The 20496-nt window shown below is 43.9% G+C and overlaps 1 protein-coding gene across 5 annotated transcripts in view; it reads left to right on the forward strand.

The window, feature by feature from the left end:
• The first annotated feature begins 244 nt into the window (after positions 1-244).
• The window catches only part of PDGFD (platelet derived growth factor D), a 148560-nt gene continuing 128308 nt past the window's right edge, over positions 245-20496 (forward strand). Inside the window, exons 1-2 of one of the 5 annotated variants that reach the window (XR_012653429.1) lie at positions 245-3202; positions 4587-4627. Coding sequence is in view for 4 of the 5 variants with exons in the window: in XM_075050023.1 (XP_074906124.1) it covers positions 1769-1898 (130 nt within the window). In the remaining variant the exon portion in view is untranslated. Of the gene's footprint in view, positions 3203-4586; positions 4628-20496 lie in introns of those variants that run through there. The other 4 variants (XM_075050023.1, XM_075050022.1, XM_075050025.1 and 1 more) reach the window with 4 other exon arrangements.

Genomic DNA, 20496 nt, shown 5'->3' on the forward strand with positions numbered 1-20496 from the left:
TTTGACTTTCTGCTTCTATTAGGATGATTGGGTTGGCCACCTTCCCTCTGTTTGCCCAGTTTCCCCCCTGAAATGGGCACGTAAAATATAGGCACATCTGCTCACAAATGAAGCACTGTTGGAGCCTTTCCATTATCTACCACATGGGAGCAGGATTAGGTTCGCTGTCGGTTTTGGGGAACATGAAAGGGATAAAGAACCATGAATTATGCATAACAGAATTGCACCCTACTGGTTCCTTAAGACATACAAGATGTTTCAGTCCCATTGTCATCCTAACATGCTCTTGGAGAAAATGTTTCATACAGCCAGAGGCAGCCTTCTGAGTGTAGCAGGACTCATCCAATATTCCTCATACAGCACTATATTGACATTTTGCTTCTGCTAGTGAGGTGGTGTTTCATGTTGTTAAAGGTCCGGCAGCATGTTACAATTTGTCAGACTGGCTAAGGCTATATAAAATGCCTTAAGCAATAAACTGAGTAGGTAAGAATTTATTAGAGAACTGTTAAAACCTGATTGTTTTTTCTACGTCTTCACTTGATTATTTTCATTGCAGCTAATGGAAGGAAAAAGAGTATTAAAGCAGCAATCTGATCACAATCCTCACATGCCTTTGGTTTAGACCTGAACTCTCCCAGGCAGCAATACAATCTTTTAATACCAGACCCAACTTAATGACGGTCTAAATTAGTAGGAATTAACTTTTTATGAGAAGCTTTGGACAGTGCTTGGCATGACAGAAGAGCCCACATATTTCTCCCAGGGACAGCTGCCGGCTTTCTGCAGCCAATGTGTTTTCTCCAGTTATTCCACTAAGTCTCCACACAGACCCTGGTGCAACTCAGTGATTTGAGTCATTCCAGGCCAACGGATAACCTTTACGCGGCCACTGCGGGCCCGAGGGTGACGGGTGCGTGGTCTCTTTGCTGGCGGGGAGCCCCCGGCACACGGCTCCCACCGGACCCACCCGCCGGGTGCCCCGCGGTGCCGGCAGGGCAGGTTCACTCCGCACCGGGGCCAGCCCCCCCCTCGCACCACCCCTCCTGCCACTTTCTGCCCGGGCTGGAGACGGCGCGGCCGGTAGCTCACGGAGGACCCGGGCACCGCTCCCTGCCTCCCCGGCGCCGGCCGCTCCCGCCCGCCTCCCTCCCTGCCCCCGGGCCGCCCCCTTCCCCCCGGCCGCCTCTCCCCCCCGGCCCCCTTTCCGCGGAGCGCGGAGCGCTCCCGCCGCTCCAGACCCCAGCGGCGGCTCCTGCCGAGCGGAGCGGCGCGGCGCGGCGGCGGTGGGAGGCGGCGGGCGCAGCCCGGCAGCGGGGCGCGGAGCTGCGCCGCGGCGGCCGCAGGGGAGCGCGGCTGCGGCAGCGGCAGCCCCCCCGCCTGCGACGTGGGGCACGGCGCTGCCGGCCGAGGGGAGGGGGCGGCGGTCCCGGCCCGGGGATTTCTCACCTTTGCCGGGTTTGGCCGGCCCCAGAAAGGCAGCAGAAAGTTCAGCATGCAGGAAGTTTGGGGCCAGCTCGGAGAGTAACTCGGCAGCCGTGACTGCTGTTTCGGGTGGTGTGGTTTTTTTGTTTTTTTTTCGGGGGTTTTGTGTGCTTTTTTTTTTCTTTTCTTCCCTGCATACAACTCCCCCAAACACGCAAGCAACCCGCAACAACAACAACCAAAAAGTCCGGGAAGGGGGAGAGAACACGAGAGAGGGAAGCACCCTGGGTGGGGAGAGCCGGGTTTCTTTGCAGAGACACGGTCCCGTTCACAGCGGATCCCAATGCAACTGCTCATCCTCCTCCTCCTCTACGCTGTCGTCTGTGCGAACTTTTGCAGCCGTCAGGGCACCACTGCCCCTGCCCAGAGCGGATCTATAAAAGCCTTGCGGTCCTCGAATATCAGGCGAGATGGTAAGCGTCTCTCCGTCTTCTTTATTGCCAGGGGCTGCACTTGCAGAGGAAGCCCCGAGCCCGGAGCGCGCCCCGGGGGCTGCCGTCCCCCCTTCCCCAGAGGCCGGCGGCGTTCTGCCCGGGCGGGGGTCCCGTCCCTGAGAGGCCGGCGGGGCCAGCCGGGGCGCGGGGGCCGGTCCTCGGCGGCCGGCGGGGGTCGGCCCGGGACCGTGCGGCCAGGCGGAGGGAGGGAGGTGTGGGCTGAGGGGGCGGCTCTGCCCGGCGGCTGCTCCTGCGGGCGGTCCCAAACTTCTCAGGGCAACTTCGGGGAGGCTTCCTGGGAGCCGGCGGCGCTCCCCGCGTCCCCTCCGGGCTGCGGGCGGCACCTTGCCCCTGACGGCGCGGGGTGCCCTGTCCCAGCTGCCGCGGAGGGCCCCGCCCGGCGCCCCTCGGCACCCGCGGGCCCCGTCTCGTCTGCGTCCCTTTGCGGTGCCGACGCCGGGGGCAGTGCGGGGAGGGCGGCGAGTTTGTGGCGGCGCCGGCCCGAGCGGGGCCGCCGCCGTGTCGCCCCCGGGGGCGCCGTGTGGTGGGCGAGGGAGGACGCGCGGGCGGCGGCCGTTGGGCCTCGGGGCGGGGCGCGGGCGGCGCCGCCGCCGCCTCAGGGGTGCTCGGCGGGAGCCGCGCTGCGGCCTTTGGCCGCTTTCGGCTCCTGTAACGGCGCTCGGGGAGCCGTCCTCCGCGTGGAGGGCCGCCTTGGCGGGAGGGTCTGGGCCCAGGGCCGGGCGCTCGCCCGGGTCTGCTGGGCAATGCCCCGCGAGGACTGGCCTCGTCCCTTCTGCCCGCCGCACCGTTGGCAGGAGTAGGATGCCCAGCGATGGTGGGCACCAGGGAGGGTGGCTGCGGGCTTGCAGACACAGCCCAAAGAGCGGCTTCAGTCGTCGTGTTTGAGCGCTGGTGCGTTTCCCGCTGCGAGCGGCCGGCAGGGGATGTATATCCTGGAGAGCTGAGGTGCCGTCGGCGGTCTGCGGTACAGCTGCGCGGGACGCACGTGCCTCAAGTGAGCGGTCGGCGTGGCGGCGTGCCGTGGCCCTGTGGGGAATGAATGCGGAGGCTGCATGAAAACAGCACCGCTGAAATTCGCCTTTGGAATCCACTTGTTTGTGATTAAAGATAACCAGGTCTTTCGGTTTGGGAAGGGCGATGAGCCTCCGGTTGGGGAGCAACCTGTTGTGTTCCAACTTCATGTGGGAGGACCTGCTTTTGCACGTTGCAGTGTACCCTCTTGCGGAGTGAAATGCAAGATATTCTCCCTGAAAATGAACAAGGTTAAGTTCAGTCTTCAAGTTAACATCTTCCAGTTGCCAGAATTTATATATTTTATAAACCCTTTTCAAAAACCCAGTCACTTGAGCCATTTCCAAGATTGTACTCTGTATTTGCCAGTGTTTATTTTTCAGCATGTATACAATGTGTATAATGGGTATACAGTTGTTTTAGGAAGATGTTTTTGTTTCAGCTTTGGAGCCATATTGAACTTAATTCTCTGCCTTTCCTAGTCACTGAAAGAAGGCAGAGAGAAGGCGAAGAGGCCTTTTCTTAGAATTGCGATTATGAGTCTGGAAACAAGACAGAATTGCAGTTCCTTCTGTCTCAGAAACCAAATTTAATGTGATAAAAATATATGTGTTCATAATAAAAGCATACATGCATTATTTCCGTTTCATCCTTTAAAAATATTGTGTATTTTATCAAGCCTCATGACTTGTTAGCCTGTCATCTTAAACTTCATAGAAGAACTGACACCATCACTGAACTAAGCTAAGCCAGCTTCCTTCCAAGTCAAACTCCAAACACACTTTTAGGAAGACCACATGCAAACCCTTAGCACACTGCAGCCTTGCTCCCTCCTTGTGCTTGCAAATCCTCTTGCTTTTTGGCTGTAAAGGATGGTGTGTTCTGGTATGGTCAGTGGAGCTGGCCATCGGGTCACAACAGCTGAAGCAGATAAGCTGCTGATGGTCCTGATTTTAGTCAAAGGAACCAAACTGTTGCTTGAGTTTGTTGACTAAAGGTCTATATTTGTGCAGCCAAAGGTTATGAGCTGTATTCCAAATGTTGCATGCAACGAGCTCACAAGCAAAGTGCTTAGACCATAGTTGGCTGCAGGCCACTATAAGTATTTCTGTCTAATTTTCAGTGGTGTTTGTGTCTTGTTTTGGTTTGCAGCACTGATACAGAATAGCATTAAAGACATGTGGGTTGCATTGCTGAGCGAGACAGTATTTTTTGCATTGTAAATATTTGCAGATATGATGATATGGAAGAGGATCTAAGAGCACACAATACACTGAGACTAATATGTTCCGACAGTCTCTCTCAAAGCGTGCAGCAAGGATAAAAACTGATTTAATATTATGTCCTGGGTTGATGATCATGATTATTATGTTGTGGAATTAAGAGAGATACTGAAGAGGAAGCAAGGTCTGTTCAGCTCTTTAAAAAAATACTGTATCTTGGCAAGTCCAAGACCACCTGCACATTTCATTAAAAAAGAAAGCAATCCTTTGGATTCCAGTTTTCTGTTACCTCCAAGCAGGATAAACTAGTGATACTGCATACACAGAGCTTTAATATGGAGGCTTGGTATTGCTTCCGGCCAAAACAAACCTTTGCACTGTGCGCGATTTGAGATTATCTTTCTTCTTATAGGCTAAAGGAGGTTGGCCTATTTGTAATTGCTCTTACTGAAGACTGAGGTTGCTCTGGGAAGAAATCTATAGATGAAGGGCAGCACATACAAAAAAAGTGCCATTTAATGACTACCAAACCTAACCAGCCTGTACTTCCTGCTGAAGATATTAAGAATATAAATAACCTGCTTACAAGACATCCTCTTGTCCTGGTGGAAGGACGGGCATTGATGACTCAGCTGTCCAGTGTAACACTAATCAATTTTTTAGAGTGTCCTGGAGATGCCAGCCATATTTATAGCACATGTAGTAGTATTTACTTAAAGTGTTTATTAATGCCATTACCTGTTAAGTCATTTGAAGTTTGTCAGAATATCACACAGAGAGAGCTTTCAGATGCTTCCATTGTTCTCTTTGCCTCGGTTTCCCAATTTGCAGTATACAGGTAATACTGCCTAATTAGAAGAAGTCTGATATTTTGTTTCTGCTATTTTGGTTGTTTATGTGTACTTGGAGATCAAAAGTGGAGATGAAAAATGCTAAGTAATATTATTTACTGTATGGTGTCTAGCTGAAACATCAATTGCTCGTTCTTATCTGTTATTGAACAAACATCGGTATGAATGCGCAATCTAGGAAAGTATGCCTAGTCTGTATACTCAGACTAAGCATCACTATACATGTTTTAACCTGTAAAATCTAAAGTTTAAAGAAAAGGCAGAACAGACAGCATAGTGTCAAATCATTTCAGTATGTAAACAACAGAATGCCATGGAATCAGTATCTTTTGATGTGGGTTTGTAACCATAACATCAGACGACTTGAGATAAGTTTCTGGGCTCTTGTGGTTTTCATTATCAATCAAAATAAATGTGGAATTTCTAAACTTTGGTTTGCTTGTTAACCACCAAAATACAAAGAAAAATTGTACTTTACCATTCTGGGGAAACGATAACAGCTTTTGGCTCTTTGATGGCCTGTCCAAAGGGATGTGTGCCATTAACTCTACCCTCCCCTTCCCTGTGTTGGCCTGTGCCTAAGCACAGGGAAGAGCATTTGATGATTTGGGCAGTATTCTCTCACCAAACAGGTGTTAACTGTCTGCTTTTGGGGTGTTTTTCATACCACTTAGTAATGGCTGTTGTATCAGTAGTGGTATAAGAACCTCAGGTTTGGAATGCACTTCTTGAGTTATTTTATAATAGGCTTGTATACATGGTTTTTTAAAGGACTCTGGTAACATAAAATTGTGTCAACTGGAAAATAGCTAAAATAAATTTGCTTTTATAAGCTTATTTTCCTGATTGTTTTTGGAGGTTTTGTAAAAAAAAAAGTGTATTTCAGTCTTCATCAGATAAAAAAAACCACCTTAGTAATTTACCTGTAGTAATGCACTTTGGTCTACAATTGTTTAACTTTGATGATTCTCTTATCTGTATAATTAACTATTTGGACTGAAGTATCAAAGGATATTGAACGAGAATTCCAACCCTGACTCAGCAGCAAACAGCATGGAATAATTCTCCAAAGGAGCTTTGAAACATGTTTTATCAGGCAGATGTATATCATTTAGTGGAAGTCACTATAAACTCTCCAGCCAGTCTCTCAACACTTCTTGATTCTTTTTTTTCAAATGTATTTGAATGAAACTTAATTAGGCCAGCTAATTCTTAAAAGGCTTGCAGAAAAAACTTGATAATTGTTTTGCCTTGATTATTAGAAACTGAACACTGCTGAAAATTCTAAAATAATATTTTTTTTTTCCACTGTGATCCCACAGAAAGGCTGTGTTTTATGAAACACCTAGGAATAGGCATAAATAGGAAACTCACAGGGAATCGTTAGTGCAATAACATTCTCCATGTCCTTAACTTTCAGCATCTTTATAATTCCATTAAAGTTAAGGGACTCAGTCCTACAAGATAAAATATACTTATATAAGCTCGAATAGCTTATATATAAGTGAGATGATGCCGAGTAAAACTAACTATAGCTTACAATGAACCAAAAGTACAAGTATTTGCAAAATTTGGAATCATTGAATCATAGAATTTTTTAGGTTGGGAAAGAACTTTAGATCATTCAGTACAACCATAAACCTAATACTGCCAAGTCCACCACTAAACCATCTCCCTAAGCACCACATCTACATGTCTTATAAATACCTCCAGGGGTGGTGACTCAACTGCTTCCCCCAGCAGCCTGTTCCAATGCTTGACAACCCTTTCAGTGAAGAAATTTTTCTCAGTCTCCAATCTAAACCTCCCCTGGTGCAACTTGAGGCCGTTTCCTCTCATCCTATCACTTGATACTTGGGAGAAGAGACCGACCCCCACCTTTCTACAACCTCCTTTCAGATAGTTGTAGAGTGATAAGGTCTCCCCTCAGCCTCCTTTTCTCCAGGCTAAACAACCCCAGTTCCCTCAGCTGCTTCTCATAAGACTTGTGCTCCAGGCCCCTCACCAACTTGGTTGCCCTTCTCTGGACACGTTCCAGCACCTCAATGTCTTTCCTGTAGTGAGGGGCCCAAAACTGAACACAGGACTCGAGGTGCAGCCTCACCAGTGCCCAGTACAGGGGACAAGCACCTCCCTGCTCCTGCTGGCCACACTATTTCTGATACAAGCCAAGATGCTGTTGGCCTTCTTGGCCACCTGGGCACACTGCTGGCTCATATTCACCTGGTTGTTGACCAGCACCCCCAGGTCCTTTATCTGCTGGGCAGCTTTCTAGCCACTTTTCGCCAAGGCTGTAGCATTGCATGGGGTTATTGTGACCCAAGTGCAGGACCCAGCACTTGGTCTTGCTGAACCTCATACAATTGGCCTCGGCCCATTGATCCAGCCTGTCCAGATCCCTCTGTGGAGCCTTCCTACCCTCCAGCAGACCAACACTCCCACCCAACTTGGTGTTGTCTGCAAACTTACTGAGGGTGCACTTGATCCCCTCATCCAGATCATTGATAAAGATACTAAACAGAACTGGCCCCAATACTGAGCCCTAGGGACACCACCTGTGACCGGCTGCCAGCTGGATTTAACTCCATTCACCTCCACTCTTTGGGCTTAATCATCCAGCCATTTTTTTACCCAGCAAAGAGTATGCCTGTCCAAGCCATGAGCAGCCAGTTTCTCCAGGAGAATGCTGTGGGAAACAGTGTCAAAGCCTTTACTAAATCCAGGTAGACAACATCCACAGCCTTTCCCTCATCCATGAAGCCGGTCACTTTGTCATAGAAGGAGAGAGATCAGAACCTGCCTTTCATAAACCCATGCTGACTGGGCCTGATCACCTGGTTGTCCTGCATGTGTCGTGTGATGGCACTCAAGATGATCTGCTCTATAATCTTTCCCGGCACTGAGGTCAGACTGACAGGCCAGGAGTTCCCTGGATCTTCCTTCAGGCCCTTCTTGTAGATGAGCATCACATTTGCTAACCTCCAGTCAACTGGGACCTCCCTGGTTAGCCAGGACTGCTGGTAAATGATGGCAAGCGGCTTGGTGAGCACTTCTGTCAGCTCCCTCAGTACCCTTGGGTGGATCCCATCTGGCCCCATAGACTTGTGTGTGTGTCTAAGAGGTGTAGCAGGTTGCTCACCATTTCCCCTTGGATTATGGGGGCTTCCTTCTGCTTCCCGTCCCTGTCTTCCAGCTCAGGGCGCTGGGTACCCGAAGAACAACTGGTCTTACTATTGAAGACTGAGGCATAGAAGGCATTAAGTACGTCAGCCTTTTCCTCATCCTTTGTCACTATGTTTTTGTCAAATATATTTGTCAAATATTCTGTTAAAATAAAAATATAATGCATATGTATCATAGGCATGAATATTATGTACACGGATATGTAGAATAAATACATATTGCATCTTTTACATATTATTTCATGTAGGATATTATATATGCACATAAATCAGAGGACATAAGGACAGGGAAATGAGTATAAGTACACTTAATATAATTGTTTCCAAATTAGCATTCAAATCATTAAAATATTGTACCCAGGGAATTTTTTTTTAGAATACTAATCCCCCTCCCCCCCCCAGGTTTAATGTAACTTTTTGAAGTCCTGGTTGAACAATGAACTGTCAGACAAATATTTGATCCTAACTATTCAAGGTAGTTAAGATCCTCTTTACATGAAGTTGTTAGCTATGTAATTTATGGAATTTGGGTTGAAAGCAAGTTGTGTTTAAAAATGTTTGTCAGTTTTCCAGGTTGTGAGTGGAAGTTCTGAAAGTAATTTACATGTTATTAAAATTTTTATTAAGTAAAAAGGAACTTATAGGGAAAAGGATTATCGAAGGCAGAAATTCTTTCAAAAAATAATACACAAATTCACTACATTACATTTCTGGAACTCCTTTAGAGTGGGTGTAAATATTGCGTAAAAGAAACAGATCTGCAAAATGTGTATTATTTATACAGCAAAAAAGTTCTTTGAGGAACAGTAAATTAGAAGGACAGGGAATGGCTTTCATTTCATACCTCTAATGATAGTGTATATAGAAAAGGTGCAGCAGAAGTTTATGTATTTTATGCTGCAGTCTTTTCGTATGGATAGTCTTGCTTGTATTAAAATATATCTGCAGCAAATTACAGACTGATCTCTTTAACAGCAAATAAAATATCTTACAGGACTGGCTCTGAAAACAGAAAAAGTAGGCAGCTGCCTGCAATATCAGACTCCAAAAGGCTTCAAAATGTCCAGCTCCTTGTTGCCTCCAGAGCAATAATGATGACCTCCAGAGTTCCCTTCCAGCCTCAACCATTCTGTAATGGCACCTACTGCAGCTGACAGGGGTGGCGATGGGTGGAACACATCCTGCCTCAGAAGCAGTGGTCGCTTTGCCTGTCTCTTCTGTCCTGCTCTCCCTCTTGCCCACTCTCACCCCTTTTCCCACATGCAGCACTAGCAGGAACATGAAGTCTGGTTCTCCTACATCTCTGGGCCCAGCTGTGTCCCTTCTCCTTGCCTTCCTCCTCTGTTCCTTGTGTAGCAACGTTCAGTTTTGCCTACCCAGCTGAGAAAGCTTGAGTTAGCTCTCAATGTTCATAGCATGTTCCCAACCCTAGAGAAGGGCTGTTTGCCTCTGCCTGCTCTGGCTTTTGTGGACCTGCAGGGATTTGACACTGGGATATTAAATGAGTCCTAAGAAATACCATGAAGGCTCTGTGTTGGCATTCTCTGTAGTAAGAATTTGCCCACTAATGCAGGAAAATTTAGTAGTACTCCTTTTAGTTAGTTAGTTCAAGCTGTATTTGAGAATTGCCTCCAAAAATCCTGCTATTATATTTATAAGGTTGATTATATTATACCACATTTTGGATAAAGGAGACCACTTGTATCACTGCTTCTGGAGAGGATCTCTTGGCTAAAATACTGGATTGTGTTAGGTTACTTGGCAGTTTGTTTCAAATCAATCTCCTGTTTACAAAGCTAAGGAAGTGTCCTGTTTATGGTGTCAAACTGGCTAGATATTCTTTTGGGAGTTTGGGTTTGGCTCTTATACTTTTGGTAGTGAATAAATCCTACATGATCTCAGGCTTCCTATTGTACTTGAGTAATCTTCAGTTTCATGCTTCCTTTTTGATCTGTGTCCCATGCTCTGAAGGCCAACATCCCATATTTCTGCTTTGGCAGTCAGAGCTCTGCATATTTGAAGATGGTGCAGGAGGACACTCTTTTACCTCCTGTACAAACTTCCTGCCAATGTATTTTAGCCCTGCTGTGCATTGAGACTCGATGATGTTAGGCTGTGTAAAAATATTTATTAAACACTAGGTCCACGAAAAACTTGAAAAACAGCTGTCTTGCCTTTTGTTGCACTGAAGTCAATGACAAAAATTCCATCAGCTCTTACTGCAGCAGGGTCTGGCTCACAGTTTACATGAATTAATACAGGATAAAAGAAAATGCTTAGGAGTTCAGTGATGAGTTTGTTCCAGAATCATAGAGTCATTTAGGTCGGAAGAGACCCTTAGGATCGTCGAGACCAACCTTAAAGCTAGCACTGCAAGTCCACCACTGAACCATGTCCCTAAAGCACCACATCTACACATCTTATAAATACCTCTAAGGGTCGTGACTCAATCACTTCCCCCAGCAGCCTGTTCCAATGCTTGACAACCCTTTCAGTGAAGAAATTTTTCTCAGTCTCCAATCTAAACCTCCCCTGGTGCAACTTGAGGCCATCTCCTCTTGCCCTATCACTTAATACTTGGGAGAAGAGACTGACCCCCACCTCACTACAACCTCCTTTCAGGTAGTTGTAGAGAGCGATCAGGTCTCCCCTCAGCCTCCTTTTCTCCAGACTAAACAGCCCCAGCTCCCTCAGCCGCTCCTCAGAAGACTTGTGCTCTAGACCCTTCACCAGCTTCGTTGCCCTTCTCTGGACACACTCCAGCACCTCAATGTCTGTCTTGTAGTGAGGGGCTTATGTAGGTAAGCTTTACAATACTCATAGTTAAGAAATTCAGTTAGTGTCCATTCACTAAAAAAAAACTCAAATCAATTGCACTTATAGAGATGAAGGGGTAACTGATGTAGTACAGATGGTTTAGCAAAACTACAGAACTAAGCCTCATGGGGTCAATGGGTCCGGCTGCTTTTTATCCTATACTGACAATCTTATGTGTCATCCACAGGATATCCTACAAGAGTCTTCAGCTGCAGTACATTTCTAAACAAGACCTTAGTGAAATCTGTCAGTATTTTTCAGTGTCTTGCATTGTTTCTGTTTGTTTTTTAGTTTTAAAGAGGCTCCAAGTGTAATATGCGTGGGTTTTTGTTATTGTTTCTTCTTGGATCAGTTGCAGAAGATTTTTCTCATAGTTGAATGTATTTCTAATCTGATGTGACTCACAATAAAAGTGGATTGAGTATAAAGCAGAGACCCAGACTGGTTAGAGAGAAATAAAAAGAGGTACACAGAATGTTGATTACCAGAAGTACTGTGGAATTTGGAAACCCTTTATGTACCATTGTGCTCTTAATTTTTCAACCAGGAATTTGCTTGAAAGATAAATCCTGTGCTTTAGCAAACCAGTGACAGTAGTGTTGCATGAATACAGCAAGTAGGTGGTAATAATGCCTTGAGATTTTTTGTGGAAATGGACCAACACAGCTTCTTAATCACTATGTCTCAGCAGGGATAAACACTGATAGGAATGATTTCACTAACACATCCAGATGTCAGTAAAAGGGTTTAAGATCTCATCATAGAGAATTTCCTGCTTTGAAATCAACAGAAAGACCCAAAGTTAACGGTACTTTTCCTGGATCAGGTTGTAGGCCTGTTCCCTTGCTGCTGTAAGTCGCTTTCACATTGCTGTGTTAGGTTGCTGAATGTTTGGAAGTCAGCACAGGGGGATGCTGGTTTGCTTCATCGCTGTCCATACGGTGTGACCTGGGGCTCCGAAACCCCCATGCCTGCATGTATCACTGTTGTTCTGGTAGGATGGCTATGTGGTTGTGAGAAGTGGAAAGATATTCTTTGCTCCTTCCATCCTCATAATGGCAGAGAACAGTTCTTTGCCTGGGTAGGCTTGGTTTTATTTTTGTTTGTAATTAATGCTTGTCACTCAGGAGAGCTTAATGACATGGTATGCATTTCTCACCAATTCTTATCATTCATTAGATCCTGGAAAGTGGGAGCCAAAGTTAACCTCTTCAAGAGATAAAATTTTTGCATCATATAGTAGTGATCTAGCTGCTCCTAGTATATATGTGATCTGCTTTTACATAATTAGCATGTACAAATGTGAACCTCCAAAGTCAGTTCTCTGACAGTGCACACCACGTTTACTGCACAGTGCACTAAGGGTGTCTTGAGTGGTGCCTCTGAGAAATGGACACAATAACAACCCCACCATTGCAGCACCCTTGAGTAATGCTGAGGTGTCTTCGGTCTGTCTTTGGACCTGCATGGCAGAGCGAGGTTTTGACGTTACATCTCCGTTTCCATACATACAGCCTGCCCCCCAACAGACTTCAAGAAACAAGTAATTCCCTTGCCCACATGACAACATGGAAGCAAGCATCACTCCAGAAAATAAATTTGTTTGTACCACAGAGGAACCTCATGCCATACTCCAGTGCACACCTGAGGACTGATCCTGGACCTCTGTCATTCCCACAGTGGCAAGCAGAGGAGGATAAGAAGCAGATCAGTGTGGCTGTTCAGCCTGCTCTTTCCCCAGTCCCCTAACCAGTCACAGCACACATAGTAAGCCTTTGCTGGGCAGTGTTCACACATTTGATGACATTTTTCTGTGGGCAGTAACACTGTATGGTAATACCTTCTCTTCACTGTAGGGGTCAAGCCCTGGCAGCTTGGAGAGGCAGAAGTGCCACCCACAGCAGTCATTACGTGTGGGCAAAGACTGGAGATCCTTACCAGGGCGCAGCCATCCTTAAAATCCTGTGGCCGTGTGTCCTGGTTTCAGCTGGGATAGAGTTAATTGTCTTCCTAGTAGCTGGTACAGTGCTATGTTTTGAGTTAGGTATGAGAAGAATGTTGATAATGCTGATGTTTTCAGTTGTTGCTAAGTAGTGTTTAGTCTAAAGTCAAGGATTTTTCAGCTTCTCATGCCCAGCCAGTGAGAAGGCTGGAGGGGCACAAGAAGTTGGCACAGGACACGGCCAGGGCACCTGACCCAAACTGGCCAACAGGGTATTCCATACCATGGGACGTCCCATCTAGTTTAGGAACTGGGAAGTGGGGTCGGGGATTCGCCGCTCGGGGACTAGCTGGGTGTCGATCGGCAGGTGGTGAGCAATCGCACTGCGCATCATTTGTACATTCCAATCCTTTTGTTATTGCTGTTGTCATTTTATTAATGTTATCGTTATCATTATTAGTTTCTTCTTTTCTGTTCTATTAAACCGTTCTTATCTCAACCCATGGGTTTTGCTTCTTTTCCCGATTTTCTCCCCCATCCCACTGGGGGGGGCGGGGAGTGAGTGAGCGGCTGCGTGGTGTTTAGTTGCTGGCTGGGGTTAAACCACGACAGTGTGCTGCCTGTGCTGTCCCACCTCCTGTCCACTTTCCTGCTCAGAGTTGCCAGTGTTTTTGCAGGGGCAAAGCTATGTGACATACTGAGGTAAAATAACAGGGCACGTGGATAGCTGTTTTGGGGGAACAGAGAATCATACAAAACAACAGTATGATGTCCTGCATAAAAATCAAATATCTTGGCTCTCACATGCTTGCCTCCTGTGGTGTGGGAGTTAAATAGCAGTCTCCCCTCCTAAGAAACCCCAGACCAAAACAGGGAAAGCTATTATCCTGGTTTTGCTTCTTTGCATGTTCCTTGGGTTTGGTTTCATCTCGTGCATAAGGAAATCGAGGAAGGCCGTGAAGAAAAAATCATAATGACTTGCTATGTCAGTTCAGTTTATTTTTTAGAAGAATGACTTTAAAGGCTTTTTTATCAATATGTGCAGGATATTTTTCAAGGCTTGCCGGTGCTGCCTTCTATTTTTGTGCAGGGATCTTGTCTCAGGATTTCTCTCTGCACCCTTATGACAATGCCATTTCCTGATGCTACTGCTATTTTTTGTTCCATCACCAACCCTTGCAGGACCTAAAGTTAAGTCTTGTCAGGCAGATTGCTTTTCAGCTTACCTTAGGCAAGCCATTTGTCAAAATATTAACTGAAGAAAAAAGTGTCACCTGTTTTTCTTATCAGAAGAGAGAATGTATTTCTATATATGCTTTTGCAATGAAGTGATTTCAAATTTAAGTACACATCATTGTAGTTTTGACAATGAATTTCTAGCACTTAATTTTCAAAAAGGCCTTCAAAGATGATTGGCCAAACCAGAACAGGAATACCCGGGGCTGCCTTGTTTCTTTCTAGAGAGGATAGCCAGCCTGGTCACCTAATGTGGCTTCTGCTTCCCTTCTGTTTCCATGGGTAGGAGACAAGCATTTCCTTTGCTTATTTATTATAAGTCAGTATTGTCAGTTTTTTATTTTTATTTTACATTTACTGTAGCTAAAGCAAAGCCTATACTTCAGACACAAACCAGCATGACCTGCACAGTATTATCGTGATTTTGTTGGCTTGATGTTTCTGCCAGTTTAAAATTTCTTAGAATTACCAGATAAAGTAGAGGATCCAATGCTAGCACGTGAATACAGGCACTTCTGTAAATTGGTTTTGACAGAGGTTCCTACCCATGGAGCAGCAGCTGGCGCAGCTTTTCAGTGAGCGTGAATGGGCCTGCTGAAAGAGCTGACTGGAGGAAACCCAGGGAGCTCCCACTAGGGACTAGCGGGACTTCTGTGAGAAAGCTACGTGCCACTTCTAAGATGATACACTGTTGTCGTGGTTTAACCCCAGCTGGCAACTGAGCACCATGCAGCCGCTTGCTCACCTCCCTCACAGTGGGATCAGGGAGAGAATCAGAAGGGTAGAAGTGAGAAAACTCATGGGCTGAGATAATGACAGTTTAAAGCCGTGCATGCAAGCAAAGCAAAGCAAAACAAGGAATTCATTCACCACTTCCCATCAGCAGGCAGGTGTTCAGCCATCTCTAGGAAAGCAGGGCTCCATCATGCATAACAGTTACTTGGGAAGACAAACACCGTCACTTGAAATGTCCCCCCCTTCCTCCTTCTTCCCCCAGCTTTATATGCTGAGTATGATGTCCTATGGTGTGGAATACCCCTTGGGTCAGTTGGGGTCAGCTGTCCCGGCTGTGTCCAACCCCAACTCCTCGTGCCCCCCCAGCCTGTTCGCTGGTGGGGTGAGAACCAGAAAAGCCCTTGGCTCTGTGTAAGCACTGCTCAGCAGTAATGAAAACATCCCTGTGTTACCAACACTGTTTTCAGCACAAATCCAGTACATAGCCCCATACTATGAAGAAATTTAACTATATTGCAGCCAAAACCAGCACAACTATGCTTGCCTATGATGGATACTAATAAAGAGTTCATACCCATAATGGTTGCTGAATGATTACACATGAAATGTCCATTTTTTTTGCTGCATGCATGCACCATTTCTGTTAAAAACTTGGTAAATCTTGACTTTTTAATGCTGATGTTTGAGGCCCAGAAAAACAAAGTTGAGAATAGACTGACAAAACTGGAAGCTGAAGATTTCTAGTACCTGTCAAATCCCCACATGTACTATATTGAAAACAAAGCACTGCCCTCACAAACCTTTTGCCAAATATTTACTGTTATAATAAGGCAAAGGAAAGCAACCAAAAAGAAAGTAAGAAAAAAATATTTTAGCAGCCAAGAAATTTTCATTTCTGTTCTTGCCAGGACAAAAAAAAACATTGCCAGATGACTAAACATGTGGGATTAACCTGAAACATATTTTTAAAATGAAATTCAAAATCACATTAGGTACGAAGTGTAATGGACTACACAGCCTTGTTAAATGTACAAAATAAAGAAAACAAGAACTAAAAATGCTATCTTTCTTTTTGTTGGGTTCATTGTAGGGCCAGATATAGCAGGACTAAAGGGTAAAATCATGCACGTTGAGCATGTGCATTACTAGCCACATACTGAGTGTCAGAGGGAAGATGGGGAAGGAGCTGCAGCCCTGCTTCAGTTTCCCAGTTAATCTTCCCCTCAGGTGTACAAACACAGTGCAATAGAAAGGGTGTCGTTATGAATAATGACTAAGACAGAGAGGCTGGAAGAAGTTGGATAGTGTGTTAAGACTCCTTCTTACTCCCTGCTGAAGTACCTGCTCCATGTCTTGCTGATGAACATGGAAGGGCATCCCCTTGTTTCAGTGTGCACTGGATGGGGCTCCCTCCTGTCTCCTCCCCTCTGCCGAAAGGACTGAAGCCACAGCTTAGCCCTGTGCCAGCAAACAATCTGATACGTGGCTAAATTTGACTTTTTGCAGTTCCTCCATGTGGTACTGCAGCCTTTGCTAAGAAAAGCAGATGACGTGTTCAGTCTCCATATTCCTGGGGGAGACTGTCCACATGCACCTCATGTGAGGCATATATACCTTTAGTGTCAGTGCATGCCATTTTCACTTCCTGTGAAAAACAGACACTAGGTATAGATCCTGTTTTCACCTTGCTCCCAAGACTGGCAATAATGCAGTTTTAAATACTGTGTGATTGTGCTCAATTTGTACAAAAGTAAATTACTGTAATTGTGACCTTATTAACGTAGTGTGATTTCAGCTGCTGTTCACCTCTTATTAATGACTGGTAAATAAAATGCTGATCTATTTTATAGCTTTTGTGTTGCAAAAGTTCAGGTATTCAGATAACTTAATTAGCATCTAATTTCCACACTACACTGAATAGTTGCTCTAATCTGACAATTTTTAGACACCTTCACTGAGAGGAATCAAACTGTAATGAAGCTGTTAGTGCCACTGTGGTTTGAGTGAGGTCCATGTTTCCAGTATTAACTAGCATCCTTACATTCATACTCTACAGATCCATATTTGACTTTTAGTAGAGAAGAGAAGGAATAGAACTGGTTAAACTATGTATAAAACAATTATGGCTTTTCTCCCTTGTGATTGGCAGAGGAGAAAGGAATATTACAGAAAACATGAGAGGCAGCATCTTCATGTGCGCTTTCCTCTAGATCTGGTGGCCGGAGACCATTCTGTATGCAAAGAAACATATGCCTGAGGAATCTTGGGAGGAAACAGTTTGTAGCATTGCATCTCATAAATCCATCAGGATCACTCAGTCAACACTGGGGCAGCAGCTGATACCATCTAATTTTAAGCACGTAAATTATGAGTTATTATTTTGTAATCTGTATTATCCTCTAGTGGTTACTGCCTCTCCTTGTGATTATTCTAGCAGCTTCTAAACTAAAATGTAGTGAATACACCTCAGACAGCTTCGGTTGCCCTCCCCATGGAGAAATGCTCTGCTGCAAAGGTGGTTCAGGCTTACATTCATGCTGTCACTGATGGGGGTCTTAGGGCTTCTTTGGAGAGATTTCTCGTTTCCAGTGCTCTCAGGGATGTAGTTTTGAGACATTAACCACATTCTGTAACCTTCTCCTTCATCCTGTTTTTCTAACAGAGAAACGGTGGTTCCTGGTCTGTGTGATTCTGTATGTGTTTGTACCTGAGCGTGTAGCAGCTAGTCTATCTATGGAAAGGTAATCAAATGCCATGCAGTATTACTTGATTCTAGTGTAAATATCTGTGTTTCCACAGAGCATTCTAAAGATAATATGCAGCCTCCATGCTGTTACATTTGTGTTTCATTCCTTTGGCTCTTCCTGCCAGAATAATTTCAGAATAATCCATTTCTATTTGCCTCTGTTTTAAGAACAGAAAAAGAATCCCTGCTATGGACCAAATGACATTATCAGCCAGTGAGAAGGTTCTTATGTCAATTACAGTTAGGCTTTCTCTTCAATAAGTGCAAAGTGTTATACATTTATTTAGTTCACTATCCCTGGTAGTATGCATGGGATCTAAGCTGATGCTCGTCTCTGAGTATCTGGGACCTAACTCCAAATTCAGGTGTCCAAATGATACAGTTTTGTTAAGAGGCCCTACAACCTTCTATATAAAGTCCATATGGGACTTTTTATTGTTCTGATAGACACAGAAAAGCAGGTCGTGCTTTTTTTGCTTCTACAGTTTTGGAGCTGTCTGGACATAAAACTTTTATACTACAGTAATAAATGTATTGTTCTCAGCTATAATAATGTTTTATATTTCAATGAAAATCCTTCTAATCCTATGCTGTTTTGAAGAATTGATGTTGTATGATCTTGATGAAATTAATAGCATTGTGAAGGTCTATTTACTTTTTGTATTGTTTACATCTATTGCATTGCAAACAATGCTGGTGGGGCTGCTATGCTCTGGAGACTGTTCTGCACAAATCTTCATAAAATCTGCACATTTTTCTTTATGATTAATTATAAATATATTTTTTCTTAAATACAGGGCTAAATTGTTAATCAGAATAAATAAAAACATTATTAATAAAAAATGCATGCTTTCTAGTTTGAAAAAGAAACCCATTTGAAATCATGACAGCTTATTTGAAGTTGTGAGCAAAATGTAATACTTTGCAAGATATAACACATGGTGTTGGGTAACTGCAAAATGCCATTTCATTGAGATCTGTCAAATTCTACTACTTGAAATATTGCTGTTTTCTTAATTATGTATGGAATTGAAGAACTATTTTTGTCTCTTGAGGTCAGCTCAAGTTTTGCAACAATATCACAGTGGGATGTGGTTTATTAAATACTTGTATTTTCTATATTTACAGTAGGTTGAATGCTGGTGTTGGCATTTATTTCAAAATCTGAGATATCAATTGCTGCTGTACAGAAATTTTGCTTTCATTATTCCTGGTTTCAATTTACCTGGCAAGTGTAGAGTGAATATTATTCTTTCATTTTGTTTAGTTCACTCAAAATTGAGAAATCAGTTTGGGCTTACAAAAACCCCTAAATGAAACAGAACACAAACAGAATGATTCATTTTCTCTTTCAGGCCATAAGTAAAAAACAACTACAAGTGTATGAAGTTAGCATTGCAGAGAAAAACATCCGGAATTCCAATAGGAACATACCTGGACAAATGTTTTCAAAAAGATTTAAATTTTCACCGCATTTTATTTTGGGGCCCATGAATCATTTCAGAAATACGGCTGCTATTGTGTGAATAGAAGCAATGGGAGTTCATTAATAGGCAGTATTTCCTTTATTTACTAAGTAAACTTGAATGCAAAACATGTTATGGTACTTCTTTTTCTGATGCTTTCAAGACAATTAAGGTACTTTATTTAACTAAGAGCTATTTAAAATGCTGGGATATGCACATTTTAATTGAATTCTGATTTCTATCCAAATGCAGCTTGATGCAAATCACAGTCAAAACAATCATTTTCATTATTATGAAATGTTCCCTGACATCTTAAAAAAAATCATAAAATTCAGGATGTGCAATAAATATATAGTGAGGTAAAGTAGCTTTACATATTATTAGACAGCTCATCTTCCTAGGGAGCAGAAAGAATTACTTCATCTTGTGCTAAGTTATATTTAATTGCAGACAAATATGTTCTTAATGGTTGTGTCTTTAAATATTCTTTTAAAACAAACAAGCCTGAACAATAAAAATGAAAACTCGGATTAAAATTAAAGATATAAGGCTAGATTTCCTACTACTAGCTTTAAATCCCAGTTGAAATCTCAGATATGAATCAATCTATCTTCCCAACCCCACAGTAGACTAGAAAATATGTCCTGAAGTCAGTCACTTTATCTCAGGTCCTGGCTGCAGTCCTTTGAAAACTGTGTGTGTGTGTGTGTATGCATATGTACCTACAGATGTATATACAGATGTATATACAGATGTATATGTATGTATGTGTTTGCCTTGTGCTTAAGGGATTCTTATACATTCACATTTAGATTCAGTCTGTGGTACTGTGTGTTTAAATGAGGCAGAAATGGAACTGGTAGAGAAAAAAAGTTTATTTTACCAAACTTTGGTGGTTTGAAAAATGGGGCATCTTGTTAAAGCTTCCCCTATAATTGAGGGGGAGAGAAAGGCACCTGCAGAGAACTGTTTGTACTGTTTGTTTTAGATGTCCGTCTTTAGGTGGGATGAATTACCTTCTGCATGTGCCTTCTTTCTGCATTCAGTATAAAGCAAGTCTAAGGCAACTAGGTCACTAGAACAGCAAGCTCAGAGAAGTATCTAAAAATATTCCAGTTTTTATCACTCTCTGAGAAATGTGAGTTGGGTCTTCTTGATCTTTTCAAAATGGTGCATCTTTAGGATAAGATTAAAGTTTTCTTTCGAGTGATGAACAATGACATTATACTAGTTACTTCTGACTAGCAAGTGATATTAGTACATCACTCTGGGAATGTGAGCTTCAAGAATAACATTTGCTACCACAGCTTTTGGGATAAAATGTGAAGGGTTGACACTACTGTTGGA

Source organism: Buteo buteo, chromosome 18 (genome assembly GCF_964188355.1).
Source record: "Buteo buteo chromosome 18, bButBut1.hap1.1, whole genome shotgun sequence".
NCBI lineage: Eukaryota > Metazoa > Chordata > Aves > Accipitriformes > Accipitridae > Buteo > Buteo buteo.